Source organism: Pezoporus wallicus, unplaced genomic scaffold (genome assembly GCF_028554395.1).
Source record: "Pezoporus wallicus isolate ANWC-B61680 ecotype Strahan unplaced genomic scaffold, APGP_CSIRO_Pwel_v1 contig_3952, whole genome shotgun sequence".
NCBI classification, from domain to species: Eukaryota; Metazoa; Chordata; class Aves; order Psittaciformes; family Psittacidae; genus Pezoporus; species Pezoporus wallicus.
In genome coordinates this window covers 9,159,280-9,177,397 of record NW_026635034.1, presented here as the reverse complement: position 1 = coordinate 9,177,397, position 18,118 = coordinate 9,159,280, and the positions used below count along the sequence as shown (strand labels likewise).

General features: G+C 38.5%; 1 protein-coding gene across 5 annotated transcripts in view; it reads left to right on the top strand.

Annotated features, from left to right (window-relative positions):
• ATOSA (atos homolog A) overlaps window positions 1-17,862 on the top strand; it is a 47,574-nt gene extending 29,712 nt beyond the window's left edge. For all 5 annotated transcript variants that reach the window (XM_057397684.1, XM_057397676.1, XM_057397702.1 and 2 more), the window contains 11 exons: window positions 1,531-1,715; window positions 2,603-2,805; window positions 3,227-3,352; window positions 3,631-5,479; window positions 5,978-6,094; window positions 7,039-7,118; window positions 7,871-7,979; window positions 8,796-8,954; window positions 10,826-10,894; window positions 11,725-11,924; window positions 17,264-17,862. In XM_057397684.1, the coding sequence (XP_057253667.1) occupies window positions 1,531-1,715; window positions 2,603-2,805; window positions 3,227-3,352; window positions 3,631-5,479; window positions 5,978-6,094; window positions 7,039-7,118; window positions 7,871-7,979; window positions 8,796-8,954; window positions 10,826-10,894; window positions 11,725-11,924; window positions 17,264-17,417 (3,251 nt within the window). In that variant the 3' untranslated portion in view covers window positions 17,418-17,862. The remainder of the gene's footprint in view (window positions 1-1,530; window positions 1,716-2,602; window positions 2,806-3,226; window positions 3,353-3,630; window positions 5,480-5,977; window positions 6,095-7,038; window positions 7,119-7,870; window positions 7,980-8,795; window positions 8,955-10,825; window positions 10,895-11,724; window positions 11,925-17,263) is intronic.
• Window positions 17,863-18,118: the final 256 nt, after the last annotated feature.

The following is an 18,118-nucleotide window of genomic DNA, read 5'->3' as shown; positions in this document are numbered from 1 at the left end:
GCTGAAAGCAGCTGTGTAAGTGCATCCCTTTAAAAGGGTGGGGAGAAAGAGTCAGTAAAGATGAGGATGACTATGCAATGAATTTTGTTCCCTGGCAGTGGGCTGGCTTCTCTTATTTACTTCATGTAGATCCGTCAAAAAGGCTATAAGCCCTGGGGTCTGTGGAGTACAAGCCTGGGCTAGGCAAATATGTACATGCAAAAGCTAGTTTTACACACTTTACAATTTGCATATGCAGGTAATTGCACATTTAATTGCAGCTTTTGTTTCATGCATCTCTTCTTGTATGGATCTCTGAAGCCTGTCTTGCCATGTCTGCCAAACGCTCTGCTATGAAGGAACGAAGACAAAAGAGACTTTCTTTTCTTTCCAAGTGGAAAGGTGTTTTATGCATGGTAATCAAAACGTGAATAGAAATTAACTCAGTTCCTGTGGCAGTTTTGTTGGATGACTTAGGACATTTAAGCTAAAATTGTAAAGATGTCATGTGCTTTTGTTCCCCTAAAGCATAAAGGTGAAGGACTGCTGGCAGCCTTGCCTCCACCTGCTTTTCTTTGCTGCTCTTAAAATAGACTCTGAAGTAGAAGTAGTTTAGGTTTTTCAGAAAAGAGATTTTCCTGAACCTCTTCAGTAACTAAATCATTTTGAAACATAAGTGTTTCTAAGCAGAGAAGGGAGTGACATGATCTGGTTGTACTCGAATCTGTTTGAATGATGTATGACATCTTCATGATGAGGGAGAAGGAGAAGGGTGGTCATACCATAAACAACACCATAAAATCAGGGAACATTCTCCCTCTGTGGGAGTAGAGTGTGCCAGGGTAATTCATGAAGAGCAATGCCAGCTGCTGCTTTGTCTGCGGAGACTTGTTGAGTTTTAATTCTTTGCGCAAGTTTAGACTGACCATGGTACAAAACAATGAACACTCTGTATGTTCCTTGGGAACCTTTCCTGTGTGTTAATGGTAACTGAAAATGGACCTCTCAAGTAAGCCTTGCTCTCAGCAGGAGGGAATCACAGTAAAAACTTCAAGAACATTGTGTCCCACTTTTTCTAATAGAAGTAAATATTTTTTTTCCTTATTCAATCTTTAATGTATTTTATGATGTACTGTGATTTCTCTTTCTATCCCATGATACTAACAATGCCAAGTCATATTGCCGTCAGACTTTCCCTACCAGAACCCAGGGAACTTTTTTCTTCTAGGGAGGCTGTGATCCAGCTGTGGTTCACAGCACAAACCATTGTTTCTCAGCACCGCTGACATCTGCTGCACTGACCAGTTACGATATGAATCGTTCTTCAGAGTATTTCTAATCTTGTCTGCTTGTAGCAACAATGTTATGGGACGAGGAAAATTGTTTTGTGGTGGTACAGTAACTTACAGGGAGTGCAGCCAGTGTGGTACAAAGATCCATTTCCCATAGCTCTCGTTTTAAATGTAAATTGAAACAAAACTGTGGGCTAAGCCAACAACTGAAAGCTTAGTATACAGCAGATGTCATTTCTTTGTCTTTTTGAACTGACAGATACTTTGGATGAATACTTTGAGTATGAAGCTGAGGAGTTCCTGGTCTCCTTGGCCTTGCTGATCACTGAAGGTCGAACACCCGAGTACTCGATCAAAGGCAGAACAGAGGGCTTTCATTGCCCGCCGGCACAATCAGGTCAGCTGCCAACAACTAAGCATGAATGCAGCGACAAACTTGCTCAGGTATGATGGTACTCGTTTCATTTTAAGTGTCATGGTGGGCATCCTTGCTACCCTGATCGAAGTCAGCTGAGAACCCCATGGTAGAGTCACAGTTTAGCACGAGTAACAATTGCTTTCTGTCAATCCCACATTTAAATGACTATGTAATTCAGTATCATACTAATAATAGAGCTGTCCTTAAAATGAGAGATCATTAAGCCTTTTATCCTTGAACATGAAATTCTGCATGACTACTTCAATGCAGTACATTTTCAAGTCTTTATTATGCAAATGGTGAGTGCTATTCTTAGCATTCTTGGTCTGTTTGGTTTTGATGTTTTTTTTGTTTCGTTTTGGTTTTTTTTTTTTTTTGAGAAAATATAGGCTGACTTGCCTAACTTCTTGCTTTTTCAGGTATTATTGAAAAGTTAGTGACCCAAAACCATGAACACAACAAATGTAGCTACTCTGTTGGGGAGTAAGGTTGGAGCACCCCATTTCAAGTAAAAGCTCCTAAGTACTGTGAGAATTTAAGCTATTATTCATGTAGAAGTTAGCCTGCTCCAAGACACAGAACTTATAAAGATACTTGAGTGTGTCCATCCAAGAGGATGACTTGTGGAGAGACAAGTACAAGGTAGCGAAGTACAGTTATTGGGGAAACGTGGTTTTATGTGCTCTTTTTAATATAATTGTCTACAGAAGTTGCTCAAATGGCAACCATAAAAGGATTTGTTAATAATTTTTCATTTAATAGCTCTGGAATCTTATCTCTGATTAGTAAAACCTGGTTTACAGAATTCCACCCTTAGCCTTTGCCAGTACTTTGGAACATGTTTTTAAAGTACAGTTAAATCTGGCTAATATTTTTATGGCTTGCATGCATTGACATTTCTTCTTTCCTTCAGTGTCGTCAAGCCAGGCGAACCAGATCTGAGGTTATGCTATTGTGGAAGAACAATATTCCAATCATGGTAGAAGTGATGCTGCTTCCAGACTGTTGCTATAGCGATGAAGGGCCCACCACTGAGGGGAATGATTTAAATGACCCTGCAATCAAACAAGATGCATTGCTACTAGAAAGGTGGATTTTGGAGCCAGTTCCTCGACAGTAAGTTGAATATGAGGATTAGCTGACAGTTGCAAGAATCTTGTCATATTAAAGGCCTTAAAGTTATGAGTGGTTTTGAACTGGTCCATAGCCATGAGGACTGCCCTAAGAAAACCACTATTTACCAATGAAATCTGAACATCTTTTAATCATAGTCATCTACTCATACGTTCTGCAGTGCACACTCTGCAACACAGATTATGAAATGCTCCTAGCTGAAGATTTTTGTACATGACTTGTTATGTTAAATTGTATGAATTACTTTGTGGATAAAACCAAATCATGTTCTGTAATCTTCAATGTTTCATTGTTTTGTTTGTTTCAGCTGTGTTTTATTGTCAGAATGAAGCTTTGAAAATGTTCTTGTTCTAATAGTGTACATTCTTGCCAACATCCATGTGTTTCTTTTACTCCATTTTAGGAGTGGAGATCGATTTATTGAAGAGAAGACCCTTTTATTGGCTGTTCGCTCTTTTGTGTTCTTCTCTCAGCTAAGTGCGTGGCTGAGCGTTTCACATGGTGCTGTTCCCCGAAACATTCTGTACAGGTATGTCTGGGATGGAAAAAAATACTACTCATTTGCTGTTTGCAGATTGCTGCAACTTGTCTTAAAACCATCCTTCCCTCTAGTTTTCCTGTTTGCTTTCAGAAGGTGCCATGCTGTTGTCCCAGTTCTTTGGTGGTTGTATAGGATTTGTACACTTATCAAAGTACAGCAATTGCTGCTTTTTCTAGTGCTTTTATTTAGAAATTTGTGTTATGAAGTAGATAATTAAAAACTCTTCATTTAGATAATTCTGTAAATGCCTTTCTGTATTGTTTCAGGGTGAGCGCTGCAGATGTGGACTTGCAATGGAAGTTTTCCCAGACACCAACTGAGCATGTCTTTCCTGTTCCAAACGTTTCTCACAACGTGGCCTTGAGAGTCAGTGTCCAGTCCTTGCCCAGACAATCGAACTACCCAGTACTGACCTGTAGTATTCACACCAACCTTAGCTTTTATGAAAAGAGAATGCAAGAGCGTAAGTTACATCAGCACAGTGATTCCATTGTGGCACAGCAATGCAGTACTTCCAGTCCACAGCGCTTCTGTGGGAAACAGACGTGGACAGTGACACCTGAAGGACAACTTAATGGAAAAAAGGCACCTGAATTTACCACATCTCTCAGAAATTTAAAACTTTATCCATCTACTGGACTTGGATCTGACTTTGGGGCATCGCAGTCTAAAGTTCAGTGCTATAATGCTACAGCAGACAGTAAGACACAATCTCATGAAGCACCTGTCAGAACTTTTAAATCCTTTTCCCTTGCTGATTCTCGTGTTTCGAATAGTCATTGCTCTCATCAGCCCACAGGAGAAACCAATCCTTTGATAGGCTCTTTACTTCAAGAGCGACAAGAAGTCATTGCACGGATTGCTCAGCACTTGATTCACTGTGATCCAGCTACTTCACCAGTTGTTACTGGACGTCCGTTCAACATACATGAAAACAGCTTGGCTACACCGAAAGCTTTTCGGAGTACTTATGAAGACGAAAACTTGCCAAGGAAAGGCAAGGAGACCTCCTCTGTTTCCAGCTTAGACAATGCGGTGCAAGATGGCAGTGAAAGGAAAACTAGAGCAATACCAGAGATCACATTGCTGGACTCCCGTGTTCCAGTGAACCATTGTGGCCGTCAGTTGGCAGGAGAGGGCAATCCCCTGATTGATTCTCTGCTCCAGGAGCGGCAGGAAGTGATAGCAAGGATTGCCCAACACTTGATTCATTGTGATCCGGCTACTTCTCATGTTACTGGACATCCTTTAAAAGGACATGAGACTAGCCCAGTTACTTCAAAGATTTTCCGAAGTACATATGAAGATGAAAATTTGCTGAAGAAAGGCAAGGAACCCTCTTCTGTTTCTTTTGCTAAATCTGATTTTAATTCGTTAGAAGACAGCAGTAAATCAAGGACTAAGACACCTGATACTCCTATCAGTCCTTCTAGGTTTGATGGAGAATCGAAGCCTTCTCTGAAACTCCAAGCAAGAAGAAAATTAGTTTTATCAAAACCCAGTGAAGCTGTCCGCAATGCATTTCATCAGACTTCCAATAAAACTTCTCATGCATTTACTAACATTCACACATCATCATCATCATGTATTAAAGAAAATAAATCTGAATTGCCAGATAAATCGGAAATGAAACATTCTGGTTGTGCACAGAAAGACCAGATAACCAACAGAATTAAACAGTGTTCAAATTTCAGCAGCATTGATGAACAGATTTGCACAAATAAACTTAAAGAAAGAACAGTTATTAATGAGAACAACAGCACGGACAGTTCTTTTAACAATTTACAGATAGATAAATGCCGAGTACTTGAAGGTACAAAAAAGGCAACTGTGATGCAGGTTTCTGACTCTTTGCACAAAAATGAGCTCAAGTGTTTAGATAAAGACTCAAAAAACCCAATTATTTATGAGCAAAACACTCAGCTTATTAGTATTGAGAATTATTTAAATAAAGACCATGACAGTTTCAAAAACAAAACCAAACAAGATAAAACTAAAACTGCACATGATGAGAATGAAGACCCAATAGGTGTCGATTTACAAAGCACTTCTCAGAAGAAACCTACAGAAGACAGTGTAGTTAAGTGTGAGCGGCTGAAGAACCCAGATGTACAGGTAAATACACAGAGGAAAAAAACAATTCATATAGCTGCTCTTAGTCACATAGCTTATACCCCATATCTGCTAAGGACCAATATGAACATGGATTTAAGTCTGACTTCGTAGAAAGCAGCATGTTGTTATTGCTGGTTTGGTCTGAAGTAATGTTTGGCTGGTAGTGCCTTCCCCATACCTTCTTAATTACAAATTTAACATTGAGGAGAACATTATGTTATTCTGCTTATGGTGATAGCCTTATGAACGACAATCAGGCAGTTAAGCATCCGGTCTTTTTATAAGTACACCAGTGTCTCAGATTATGTGATCTTTAGTGACCAGTCTCTGTGACTGTAGATTGAGTCAAGGCATATTTATACTAAGTATTTCATAATATGCTAGTATGATGCAGATCCACCTGGTTCAGAAGTCCTCTCCATCACAGCAAGGAAAGTATTGCCATGATAGGCCATTGAAATATCCCATTGATCTTGGGTAAATTTGTTTTGCTGACAGAAAGCACCGTCTTCAAAACACGCAAATACATGGCGGAAACATAATTTTCGATCCTTGGATGGAACGTCAACCAAGGCTTTTCATCCCAGAACTGGATTGCCTCTGCTTTCAAGTCCTGTAAGTTATTGTTGGAGTTATGCTGAGAAAGGAGGTATTTTGTTCTTTTAGAATCTATGTATGGTAGAAAAATGGACCTGTTACCTAGGTGAAGTGTGTGTGTTTACTTTCAGTGTCAGAATGAATGCTCTTGCAAGTGGAGATTTGAGAGTTAACACTCACATGAAGTCGAACAATAATTCTGGAAAAGAGAATATTAAGGAGGTAGTTGTTGAGATCCTATCAAGATTAACAAAGGGTGACATTAGAAAATTCTATGGAAAAAAAAAAGCTTTGGTGTTATTTTAGAGCACAGAAGAAAGCATTTTGCAAATCAGTGTAAGCTAACATATTTTGTCATTTAAGAGTTTTTGTGTGAGTTATTAATACCTGATTGCCTATTGTTCCAAAGCTTTTGTTTCTGTGAACAGTTTGTACTGTATATTCTTCAGCAATCAGAGATGTCATTGAATGACTCAGTGATACAAAGCTGCTGTGATAAGACAGGAGGACATTGGGAAAGTGTTACAGCTCTTGGTAGGTTGTTGGGAGTCTTTAAAGAAAAAGGGAATCTCAATTAAAACTTCTGAAGTAGTGATGTTTTGTAATCAATGCCTGATATGTTTTATTCTTCAGTGCTTGTGAAAGCTGTCATATTTTCAGGGAACTCGGATGGAAATTGTTACAGCCTGTTTAATAGTAATGTTCTGTACCGTTCTAAAAAGGCATCAGCCTCTTGAATGAATCTTTATTCAAATACTTTTAAAACCAGAATTTACAGTCTTGTCATCAATAATTCTGGGATTTTCTTCACTAGGTTCAGAATGCATAGGAATGACTTACTTCTGCTCTGTGTTCATAGTTTTGTAATGTCATGAAAATTGTTGGGAAACTTGTGCTTACTTGGCAAAATTGCCCTTGCTAGCGGTACAGTTTTCAAATTAGCATGTTCTTTCCCTTTTGAGGTTCCTCAAAGGAAAACACAGTCTGGGTGCTTTGATCTGGATTCATCACTGCTGCAGTTGAAATGTCTGTCTGCAAGAAGGTGTGTTTTATTTACAAGCAACATTAACATTTTTTGGGGAGACATATCCATATGCAACCACAAATCGTGTTAGCAAAGACAGAAAATGGGGGCCTTTCAAAAAGAATCCTTATTTTTGAAATAAGGCTTGGCAGCTGAGTTGCCACAGGGTTCCAGGTTAGCACAGTTCTGGGGCATAAACATGGTATGAGAGCTGCTGCCAGGATGACCTCTGTCCTGGGGGAGGCATGCTGTCATATACACTTGAATTTTCAAACAAAATACAGTAATTGTTGATTCTTCTTCAAGTCAGTGTTATGTATGTGTCTGTTTTGTTCTTGGTGTTGAATGGGTTAAACATTTTACCTTATAAAAGGAACTGACTGTGGCCTTTTGTACATTAATATAGTTAACATAAACAGCTTATAGTATGGTATTTTGATGTTAGAAACATCAGGATACAAGACAAAAATACCTGCATGCAAGAGAGAACAATCTGATACTTTGGTTCCTATTTAATGGAGTTAATGAACAATCTACATTTTTGTTGTCTTCAACCCCTGTAATGTAAAACTTGTGACTGTATTTTTTCAGTCAATTCAAACATGTTTTGCTAAAGTATTACCAGGCAATGTTCAACTGTTACTTCTTTAGGACAATATTTTGTAATGCAGTAAGTAAATGATCCTTTCTAGAGCTCTTTGTACCCAGAAGACAAAAGCCAATGCTTTTATCCTTTATATTTATTCTTTTTTTTTTTTTTTTTTTAATAGCCCACAACAATGTATAAACAGAGACAGGGATCCAGAGAGCCATGGGAAACCATTCCTAAGTTCTAGTGCTCCACCAGTAACAAGTCTTAGCCTTCTGGGAAACTTTGAGGTATTGCATATTCTCTGGAATTCTTGTGGTATTGTTATTATTCTTCTGTACTGCTTTGAAAAGTACTTGACTGTGAATAATTCCAGCCTGATTACAATGTAAAAGTTTATAATTAAATTGAATAAAATTTGTTTTAATTTCCAGCTGTAAGGGCACATATTTCATGCCCCAGACATCTTCTATTTCAGAGATACAGACACAACGCATTGCTTAACTTTTATTTCCCACTATGGTCAAGTGAGGAGGTGTTTTGTTGACTTAAATAAGGTTTAATAATCTGTAATTGTCCATGTATATACCTAGAAAAAAAGATTTACATTTTCAGTTTTAATGACTACTTGATCACAAAAGCTGTATTGAATCAGTGTAGTAAACAGAATGTATTTAAAGTGTAGCCTCCAGCTCTTCACTTTGTGTAGTGTATCAAATACCAACAACTGATAGCAAGTGTATTAATGGGTTGTATCATGCTCTGAAATACAGAGTGAGTATATTGAGAAAAGTTACAGATTCTAGATTCCCCTGCCCTCCCAGCTATTATATGTCAAGGAAAATTGTGCCTAGATCCTGCTGCAATAAAATTCTCTGGCTTTTGCACCGGTTTCAGTAGGGTGAAGACTGGATGTGGATGGTGCTTTCTCTTAAACCCATATCATCTTGCTGAAAGTTCTGCTGTTTATCATAATTCTTGCCTCAGTGTTGATTTCTGGCAGGTCACCTTAGAACAGACCCAAGGTTTTATATAAACCTGTTCCCTGGTTTGCTGCTATATTCTGAGGTGTTTCCAATGTAAGCTCTGTATGTTTTGTTTTTCAGGAATCTGTCCTGAATTTTCGCTTAGACCCACTTGGCGTCGTGGAGGGTTTCACAGCAGAAGTAGGAGCAAGTGGAGTCTTTTGTCCAACACACATGACTCTGCCAGTTGAAGTGTCATTCTACAGCGTCTCAGATGATAATGCGCCCTCTCCTTACATGGTAAGTGTGTGATTGGATTTGCTTTACATAAATTCTGATAGGTGCAGATGAAGAACAAGAGCTCCATGAGTAGATGTTCAGCAAGTGGGTTTGAAGGGATCTGTTGTTTTCAGCTGCTTATGATGGAGTTCTGTCCCTTTTCCTTTCCCTAGCTAGTGCTTTTCCTCCCATTGCTCTGCTGCACCATCCAACTGCTCTCACCCTGGGATACTGGACATATTTGTCTCCCTCCACATTGGAGGGGTCAACCCCCACCATCTCTCTTTATTCACCTATCTTAAAATAGGCAGTGAGGCAATAGCTGGACTTAATGGGATACATTTTGTTGTCCCAACAAGCAGCTGTCCTGGGCAACTAACCACTGCCAGAGTGGCTTAGGTGCAGGCCAAGGTATATTTGCTGATGGAGACTTTAGGTACAGAAGTTTTTCAGCCCTTTCTTTTAAAGCAAATAATGTCTCAGCTACTGTGACATGTGGCACTCTCACAAGCTGTATGGTTTGCTGATGTTCACACCAACACAGTATTTGTGTTCTCAGTATTTGTGTGCTAATTCCATGTTTCTACAATGACAGCATGGGTTTTGGATGTCTAAAAGTGCTTCCTTGTAAGAAGCATGCTTCCTTGTAAAAAGCATGCTTCCTTGTAAGAATCAAGGGATGTCTTGTATGATAACATTGAATTAGGCAGCTAGATTTGTTCTTAATACCTGTTAAGGAACCTCAGTGTTACTAATTTTTAGAGGTTTAGTCCATTTAAGTAAGTAAGTAAAGCAATGAACATCTGATTATCCCAATATTGAGATTGTAAATTAATGGCACTTAACATATTTCTCACCTTCTGTTTCTGGCAGAAGGTCAGAGCAATGAAAACAACCTTCAGAAAATGAAATGGCTTTACAAATTAAGTTTGAGTAAACTTTTATATATCTTCTCTTAACCACTGCAAAGAAGTATCTATTGTTTTGCTTTCATTTTTCTAGATTATTTCACGTGATTTTCCAGGAGGTGAAGGGATTCTGATGTTCCTCAAATGGTTAAAGTAGCATTGCTTATTTTCCTAGCTGCGTTTCATTGTTTCAGGCTTTTCCACATGCTCTGAACATGTTATTATGGCTGAGTCTCCCAGGATTAATACAACGTTTGTATAGTGCCTCCATCATCAGAAACATTGTTCATGTTTTTATAGCTAGTTTCTCTCCTCTGGGGTCTTTTTTGTTGTTGTTTGTTTGGGGGTTCTGGGGATTTAAGTCCAGTGCAGTGGGGGCGAACATCTGTGCACTGCAGGTCAATCAAACCTGTGCTCTAGGGCAGTACCCTAAGGGTGGCCTCAGCAGTGTTCCAGCGCACTCGGATGCTCTGTAGTTCACAGCTGGTACAAAAGCAGATGTCATCATTGCTAAAGTTTGGATTAGAATGGAAGATTAAGTGCATCTGCTGCCTTTGAAAAGCAGAAATAAGTTCTTTGAGATATGGGGTATATTGGTGCAATTGTAGGTGATATAAAAATGGAAAGGAGGAGACAAAGTTTCCATTTTAACTTAGGAGCCATGTTTTAAAGACAGCTCTATTTTGCCATAGCTCCCTGACTGCTAGTTTGGAAATGCAGCAACTTGGATCTTTACAAGATGAGAATATACCACTTATTGCACAGCTTCTAATGATCTGCCAAAGTATCTGTAAGGCCCCTACTGTTGATTTTTAGCTGCATCTTAAATTCATTGCCTTCTCTGTATTTTAGTTTTTATGCATTACTAGTTTTTGGGTTTCTTTTGTTTTTAATGAATGCAATTATATGAACAGAATGTTTTGATTTGTTTACATCTCCCCCTGTGAATTAAATGCGTGTCCTTTATTATTATTTTTTTCCTAGGGTGTAATTACTTTAGAGTCCCTTGGTAAAAGGGGTTATCGGGTACCGCCTTCAGGAACAATACAAGTGGTACGTATTCAGCAGATAAGGGTGCCTTGAAACCACTAATATCAAGGAAGTCATGCAGAGGAGATGGGGTTACTGGAGATGAGCACAAAGCTAGCAGTGGAAATGGTACGTCTCTGTAGGTACTGCAGTTATTCAAAGCAGAAATAAGAAGATTCCCAACCTTTGAACCCATCTGTGCTGTGAAGAGACTTAAAATCAGTCGCTGAAGATTAAGAATAGTTGGGGACACTGTGGCTTTGAACATGTAACAGAGAAGTAATTGGGCCACAGTCCAAATTCTGAAATCCTTCTAAAGGGATTAAGATTAAATACTCAGTTGTATCTAAATTTTGTAATATTTTAACACCACCAATTTATTTTTTTTTTTGGTAATAAAGTTAGAAAGTAAATCACAGTCATTGCCTCTTTCTTTTAAGAACCCAATCCACGGTAACACATTTCAGGATTAAAAGCAGAACCCACCACTGTGCTTCCTGTGAGCATATTGTGTGTAGAAAATAGTGTAGACAAAAAGCTTACTGGAAAAGTAAACGGGGAGGGATGCAGATTAGCAAAACAGTATTCATACACTGATGTTTCATTCAGATGAGGTTGTATTCAGTATTATATTTAAAAGTGGGAATTGCTAGTAGCTGAGGTGTTGAAAACCAGAAAGACTGCACAATGTTTTTACATAAACATTTCTATATGGCACCAGAACAAAGTGCATAGAGGATGGTGACTATTTTGGCAGGTGGAGTTTGTTTGGGTTTTGTTGTTTGTTTGTTCATTTATGTTTTATTAATTTGCCATCTCTAAAGAGCATTGCATTGAACTATTTGTCTTTTCAGACCTTATTTAACCCTAACAAAACTGTGGTGAAGATGTTTGTGGTGATCTATGACTTGAGAGAAATGCCAGCCAATCATCAAACATTCCTACGGCAAAGAACTTTCTCTGTTCCTGTGAGACGAGAAGTCAAGAGAACTGTCAATAAAGAAAACAGTCAACAGACTGAAGAAAGGCTACTACGCTACCTCATACATCTGAGGTAAGCCACTCAGAGTTAATAAAAGAAGTACCCAAAATCAAAAGAACCCAGACAAACAAAGCCACAAAAAAACCCCAAGTACCTCACAACATTTATCTCATGATTTCCTTCCCAGCCAACCTTTCTGTATACAGACTGATTTACAAAAAGAATGCCTTTAACTTTGGTCCTGAAGCTAGACAGCAGCGAAAGAAGAGCTAATAAATAATTTGGACTCTGCTTGGGAGAAACGAAGTTAAAATATAAAGCTCTTTTTTGGCATTGAAGTATTTTGTAGAGCCTTGTAAAGCTTAATAGTAAGAGAGATCTAGTTCTGGCTGGATCAACGTACTTTTTTTGAGGTTACATGAAATAGCGAGTGTGGATTTTACATGGGGAAAAGCCAAAACTAAGGATCAATGTAGAGAAGGTGCCCAGTGTCCCACATGCATGCCTCTTTACCAGAATAGCTTGTAATATGAAAAGCATTCTGAGTTACTCCTAAAAATACAGAGGTTAGTGGTAAAAAATGTAAATGCCTGTTCCATGATGCAAAACTGCTGATAATGCCTTTCACTTTATAAAATATTCACACAATCTTCCTTAAATGATTTACAAAGCACTGCCTGAAACCAGATACTGTGCTGCTGCTCTCAGGAGGTTCTGGAGACTGTAGTTTGGAACAAAGGAGGAATGGTGGATATACTCTGTCCTTCTCCAGTGTGCAGACTTTTGCCTGCATTGTGGAAAACAAACCACATATGTGCAGGCCCACTGCTTTCATTGCAGCACTTGGAAAAAACAATGGCAGCTGACATTCTGGGGTGAGCAAGCAAAACAAAATCAAATACTCTTCTCTTTAACTTGTTGTAGAATGAATTCTGATACATACTATTTTCCCTATTTAGTGGTGCTGATTTCTACCCAGCAGACTTCTGAAACACAACTTTGTTTAGGGCAGTGATTCCAGGCCAAGCTTTCCCATTAAATGAAAGTTGAAAGTCATAAAAAAATGCGTTGGTTTACTGGAGCATGAAAATAGCATCCTGCTGAGGCTGCTGAACTGTGTTTTCATTCTGAATTTTAGCCTGGATTGAAATTCACCCTTTTGGGCTGCACTAACTTGCCATATCTAACTTGAGAATGTGGTTCTGGGCTAAATTCTGAAAAAGAATGTGTAGGCCAAATAAAGGCCCCATTCACTTGTATGTTGAGCTAACTGATGCAGAGGAACTGGGGACAAGCATCAGCTGCAGAGGTGGGAAAAAGTCTGTGGCCGACCAAGTCTGGCCTACAGGCATGGAGAATTGTAGACTTGTGTCCCCTTTACATTTCTGCTTTAATGTGGTTTGTAAATTTGTTGTAGACTGGCCCAATAATTCTATTTGAGGTCAAACCTGGGTTCCTCTCTGTTGGCTTTTATAGCTAGAAATCTTCTTTCATGAGCTTCCTATTTCTGATACCTACTGAGAAGCAGAAATGCTATTTTGATTCTTCCAGTTTTGAAATACCTGTACCATTTAGCTCAGCTTTCAGGCATGTAAGAGGGATCAAGTCATGGATTTATAATAGGTAATTTGAAATGCATCCATTTCTGTCTGAAAAAAAATGTTTAGCTGCTTAGTTGGGAAAGTAAGCACCTGCAGAGTGTGCCAGAAGTTCTTTGCTTCAGAGATGAACCCAAACAGTGGGTCCTTTCTCACAACTGGAGAACTACAAAACTCCTTGAAATATTATGGGGGTTTATGTTCATCTATCTTGTGATTTATTAAAGAGTACTTCAGATTTTACAAGTCTCAGTTGTCAATTTAGTAGCCTTCTTTACTAAAGATGGATTTTAATAAGGAGAGTTTAAAAAGTCTTAGTATACTAATTTCTACGTAAGTTGGTTTTCAAACTTCATTTTAAAAAGCAGCAATGTTTCCTCAAAGCTGTTTTACTGAAAACTTATACACTAACCTAAAAAAATTAAACTATTGAGTTTTTTTCTGTTATTCAAGTTGGCTTAGAAAAGCCTTTCAGTTTTAGCTGCAGCAGTTGTTGAAAACAAGCATCTTAAGCTTACATGTTGAAACTTCATTTAAAAAAACAAATGAAGTCACCACCAGTAAGCTGCATTGTGGTCGCATCTGCTTGCGAGGCCTTAATCACAGTTGTCAGCACTTGCATTATGAAAGCTTCTTTTCAAGTGGTAATGCAGCAGAAATGCTTGCACAGGTCTGGAACTTAACATTGGCAGCCAGATTTTCTATAACGCTCTTTAAAATGTCAGATTTATTGTGTACGCAGCTTCTGCATGCAGCTTTATATGTTTGAGATACTGTTCAATGTGCCATTAGACTGTATTTATACCCACAGCTACAGTATTGAGATATAAAATGGAGCCTGAAAGGACAGCTGAGCTTCATTCACTATTAAGAAAATCAAGAGTTGCATCTGGAGTTTAAGTCATTTCTTGGAGATGTTTTGGGGATCAATTTTTTGTTGCATGTGAAGCAATGATTTTTGCATTGTAATTTATCTACTAAGAGTTGCGAGTCCAGCTCTGCTCATGCCTCATTTCTGCCTATGAAGGTGATGACCATCTAGGTTTCTAGGTCACATTCTGGCATCCCTATAAAAGACAATTAAACAGTTAACCTGCCCAGAGCTCAGCATTTTTCAAGTATTTAAAGCTTGGTCAACAGCTTTAGTTACGGACATTGCCTCTTTTAATTGCATGGAGCATCGTTGTTGTTGCTTAACAGCTAAACAGGGGTTGTTACTGAAGGCTAGGTGGAGGGTAAGTTTGAAACTGGTTGTTAAAAGTAGTGATTCCTCAAGGTGTTATAACTTTAAAAAAGAAAAGATTTTCTCATGTGGCATATGATAAATTTACTGGTGGAAGCTGAAGATGGCTGCTATTACTGATGTACTGATCTCTCGGCTTTTTTCATGATCTTGACATTTGTATCCTTGTCCCAATCAGTTTACTTAGATATTTTACAGATGGTGTTGTATAGTCTTTTCCACTTGCAAAACATGTCTTGCTACCTATGTTTTTGTGCTCATCCTGCTATATCCTGTTTCTGAGGCTTATTCTGTTCTTCGTGAATTTTGATGGCATATAAAATATATTGGAAGGGATTTATGCTTGTATTTGTTATTTCTTCAGTAATGTTTGTCACTTTGTTTCCTCTGTCAGACTTTCTAGCTCATCTTTGTGTGTTTAAGCCTTCCTGTATTTGCCTATTGTAACTGTTCCTAGGACACCATCTGTCAGAGACCTTTGTGTTTTTCTTGATTCCTCTACACAACACTACTGAAGCTGCCACAGCTCCTGAGCCAGTCCCGTGCTGGCCACTCCATTACCACCCCTCACGGGTGGTGTGTGTAATGGTTGTCTCTTGATTATTCCAATGTATTCGCATGTATGAAAAGCACTGTTTCTAAATCCCAATTACTATGATGAACATTTCTCAAAGAAAAAAGGTGGTGGAAGCAGAGATGAGAAGAATCCTCTGAATTCTGTCTCCACTCATAGAATCATAGAATCATCCTCAGTCCTTGTGAAATGTCATGCTCAGAAAAGCCAAGTTACAGGGAAGTGGTATTTTCTGGGCAAAGGGAGTCTTGCAGAATTTGCACTAATAGAAAATAGTAAGCTTGAGAAGTTTAAAAATAGACCTTGCTAATTATTTTCCGATAGATCCACGTGTAAAATGGGAATTGAGCTCTACTTTATGATGGTGCTCTGATAACTAGATCTGTCTGTTCTGGATGAATTAATTTCAATCATAGTTTTGCTGCAAAAGTTCTTCCAATATTTTACTTTTCATTTTAAATTGTCTGAAGACCTACATGCTGAATTAACTGAATTAATATGTTCAGTTTGTCTCTTGCCTCTTTCAGTCTTCCTTCTTGTGCTCTCCTCCAGAGTCTTGTCTTAAGACAGAATCCTCTCTCCTTTGCCTATCGGGTAAAGGGCTTTCACACTGACAGCACCAAGCAAATAAATAGTGATGGATGGGAGCTCTGTGGGAGCCAGTAGGAACATTCTGCTGGACCCCACCACGTTTAATGTCATTGACAGCTGCATCTAGGAGAGCAGGATTTTCCTTTGTCTGGCTGTGGGGATGACTACAGGCTGTTTTACATCACTTGCCTGAATGAAATGGGGGCACAGAATCCATTTCTACAACCTGGCTGCCCCAGACGATGAAACCTTGACATGTCTTCTGTAGCTGTCTCTTTCTTCCCTGTCACAATTTCAGCCTGATTATGGCTAGGTTTAATTGAAGAGGTACTACTTTTGCTTCAGAGTGGTCAATGAGTAAATGCTTATTAAAGATCTGTGCTAATTGTAATACATGGGATAATACAGTGTGCACTGCTCTCAGCTTTTGTAATGGTATCATTTGGTCATTAGAATAGCAGTAGCTTTTCTGTTTCTATTTCTGTTACAGTAGCAATAGCTTTTTTTTTTTTCCCCTTACTGTGGCATGGAGATAACATCAGCTGCCATAAGAAATGCTCCTTAGGCTCTCCTGCTTTTCCTGGTTGAGGGAAGGAAATTAGGGAGTTCTGCCAGATACAGACTATAGAATACAGTTCTCTGAAATGCAGATCTCTCCTCTCTATATATACTTGTTAAATCTCAGGGAAAGTGGAAGTGGCACATTCCTGGCAGGTTTGGAGGACCTGAATTAGGCTGTTTAGTTACAGCATAAAGGATAAATGGGCGCAGGAACTGGCTGCTGTTTACTTTGGTGATTAGGCCAGTGAACTGTAGTCCCTTTGAAATAGCTCCATGCTAAAACCTTTCCTGTCTGCCTGCAAAGATCCCTCTACCTACTGCTTCTTGAGTTGGACTTCAGTTTGGCATGTGCTATAAAGCAGTAGTAAACTTGTATAAAGAGAGTAATGAAGTCTGTATAGTAGCTAACAAGTGAGATATATATATATATACATAATATGTATATATGTCTTTGTTGATAGCTGAACTTTCCCTTTTCTGTGTGCTTAGGCCACCCTCTGGGCATTTTTAGGAGTGCTCATTGAAGAGCACTTCTTGCCTTTCTAGATTGCTGAGAGCTTTAATATTCAATACACAAAATTGCAGTGTGAACTTCAACTATTCCATGCCACTTTCAGAGCTGTGCACCACGTTGGTGATTAGGAACAGAACATGTCAATGCTGAAGGAAACAAAGCAGATCAAAAACATTAGGTTATTCTTTGTTCTTTCATTTTAACTTGACTTTGTGTGTGTTCAAATGTTGTTTTTTTTTGCCTTAATCTCTTAAAGGAATACATTTTATTCAACCATATTTAAAGATGAAACTTTTGGTTTAGATAATACAGATATTTGTATCTTTTCAGGTTCCAGAGTTCTAAATCTGGAAAGATCTACCTCCACAGAGATGTAAGGCTCCTATTCTCTCGGAAATCCATGGAAGTTGATAGCGGCGCTGCATATGAACTCAAATCTTACACTGAATCTCCAACAAATCCTCAGTTTTCACCAAGATGCTAGCAAACAATGGCAAACTGAAGCATTCATTTTACTGTTGATTACTCCTTACGAGCGAAGGCTGGTAGAGGTGGCAGTATAAAGTTAAGTCTGTAAAGGAATGAAAATAGCGCTCAAGAGAGAGAAGGTTCTTATGTGATCCTGGACCAGTTTTTGAAAGGTTTCTGGAATGAGCTTTGTGTATTCCAAGTAGACTGGAAATATACTTAAATCTAATCTTTTTGTACTGTTTTAAAACCACTTCATTGGATGTGTTGCAATAGCAAATTCCCAAGGTAGTTTAGTGTTTACACTTTTTATTTTTCAGTTATTTAATATTTAATGTTTCATTTAATACTCAAGTGATGTTTGTCTTCAGTGTTCTAATGTAGCATAAATCCTATGTAAAATCATACTATGTATTTTTGGCATTAATATTGAAATCTGAAATATATACAGATGTCTTTAATCTGTGTGATGTTTTAAGTGATATTCATTTAAGTTATTGCAAATGGGGACAACCGGTGAATTTCCATAACATTTCACACTATGCAAGCATTTAGCTTTCTTTTTTCTCTTTGATGGTACCCTCTTCCTTTATTTCCTCACATACAGATTTAATAACGCTTGCAACCATAGCGCAGACTGTTTCTTTACTTACTCATGCATTCAGATCATTGGTTTGATTCATATTTTTACTCCCTCAATTTCTTCCTTTGCCTAAG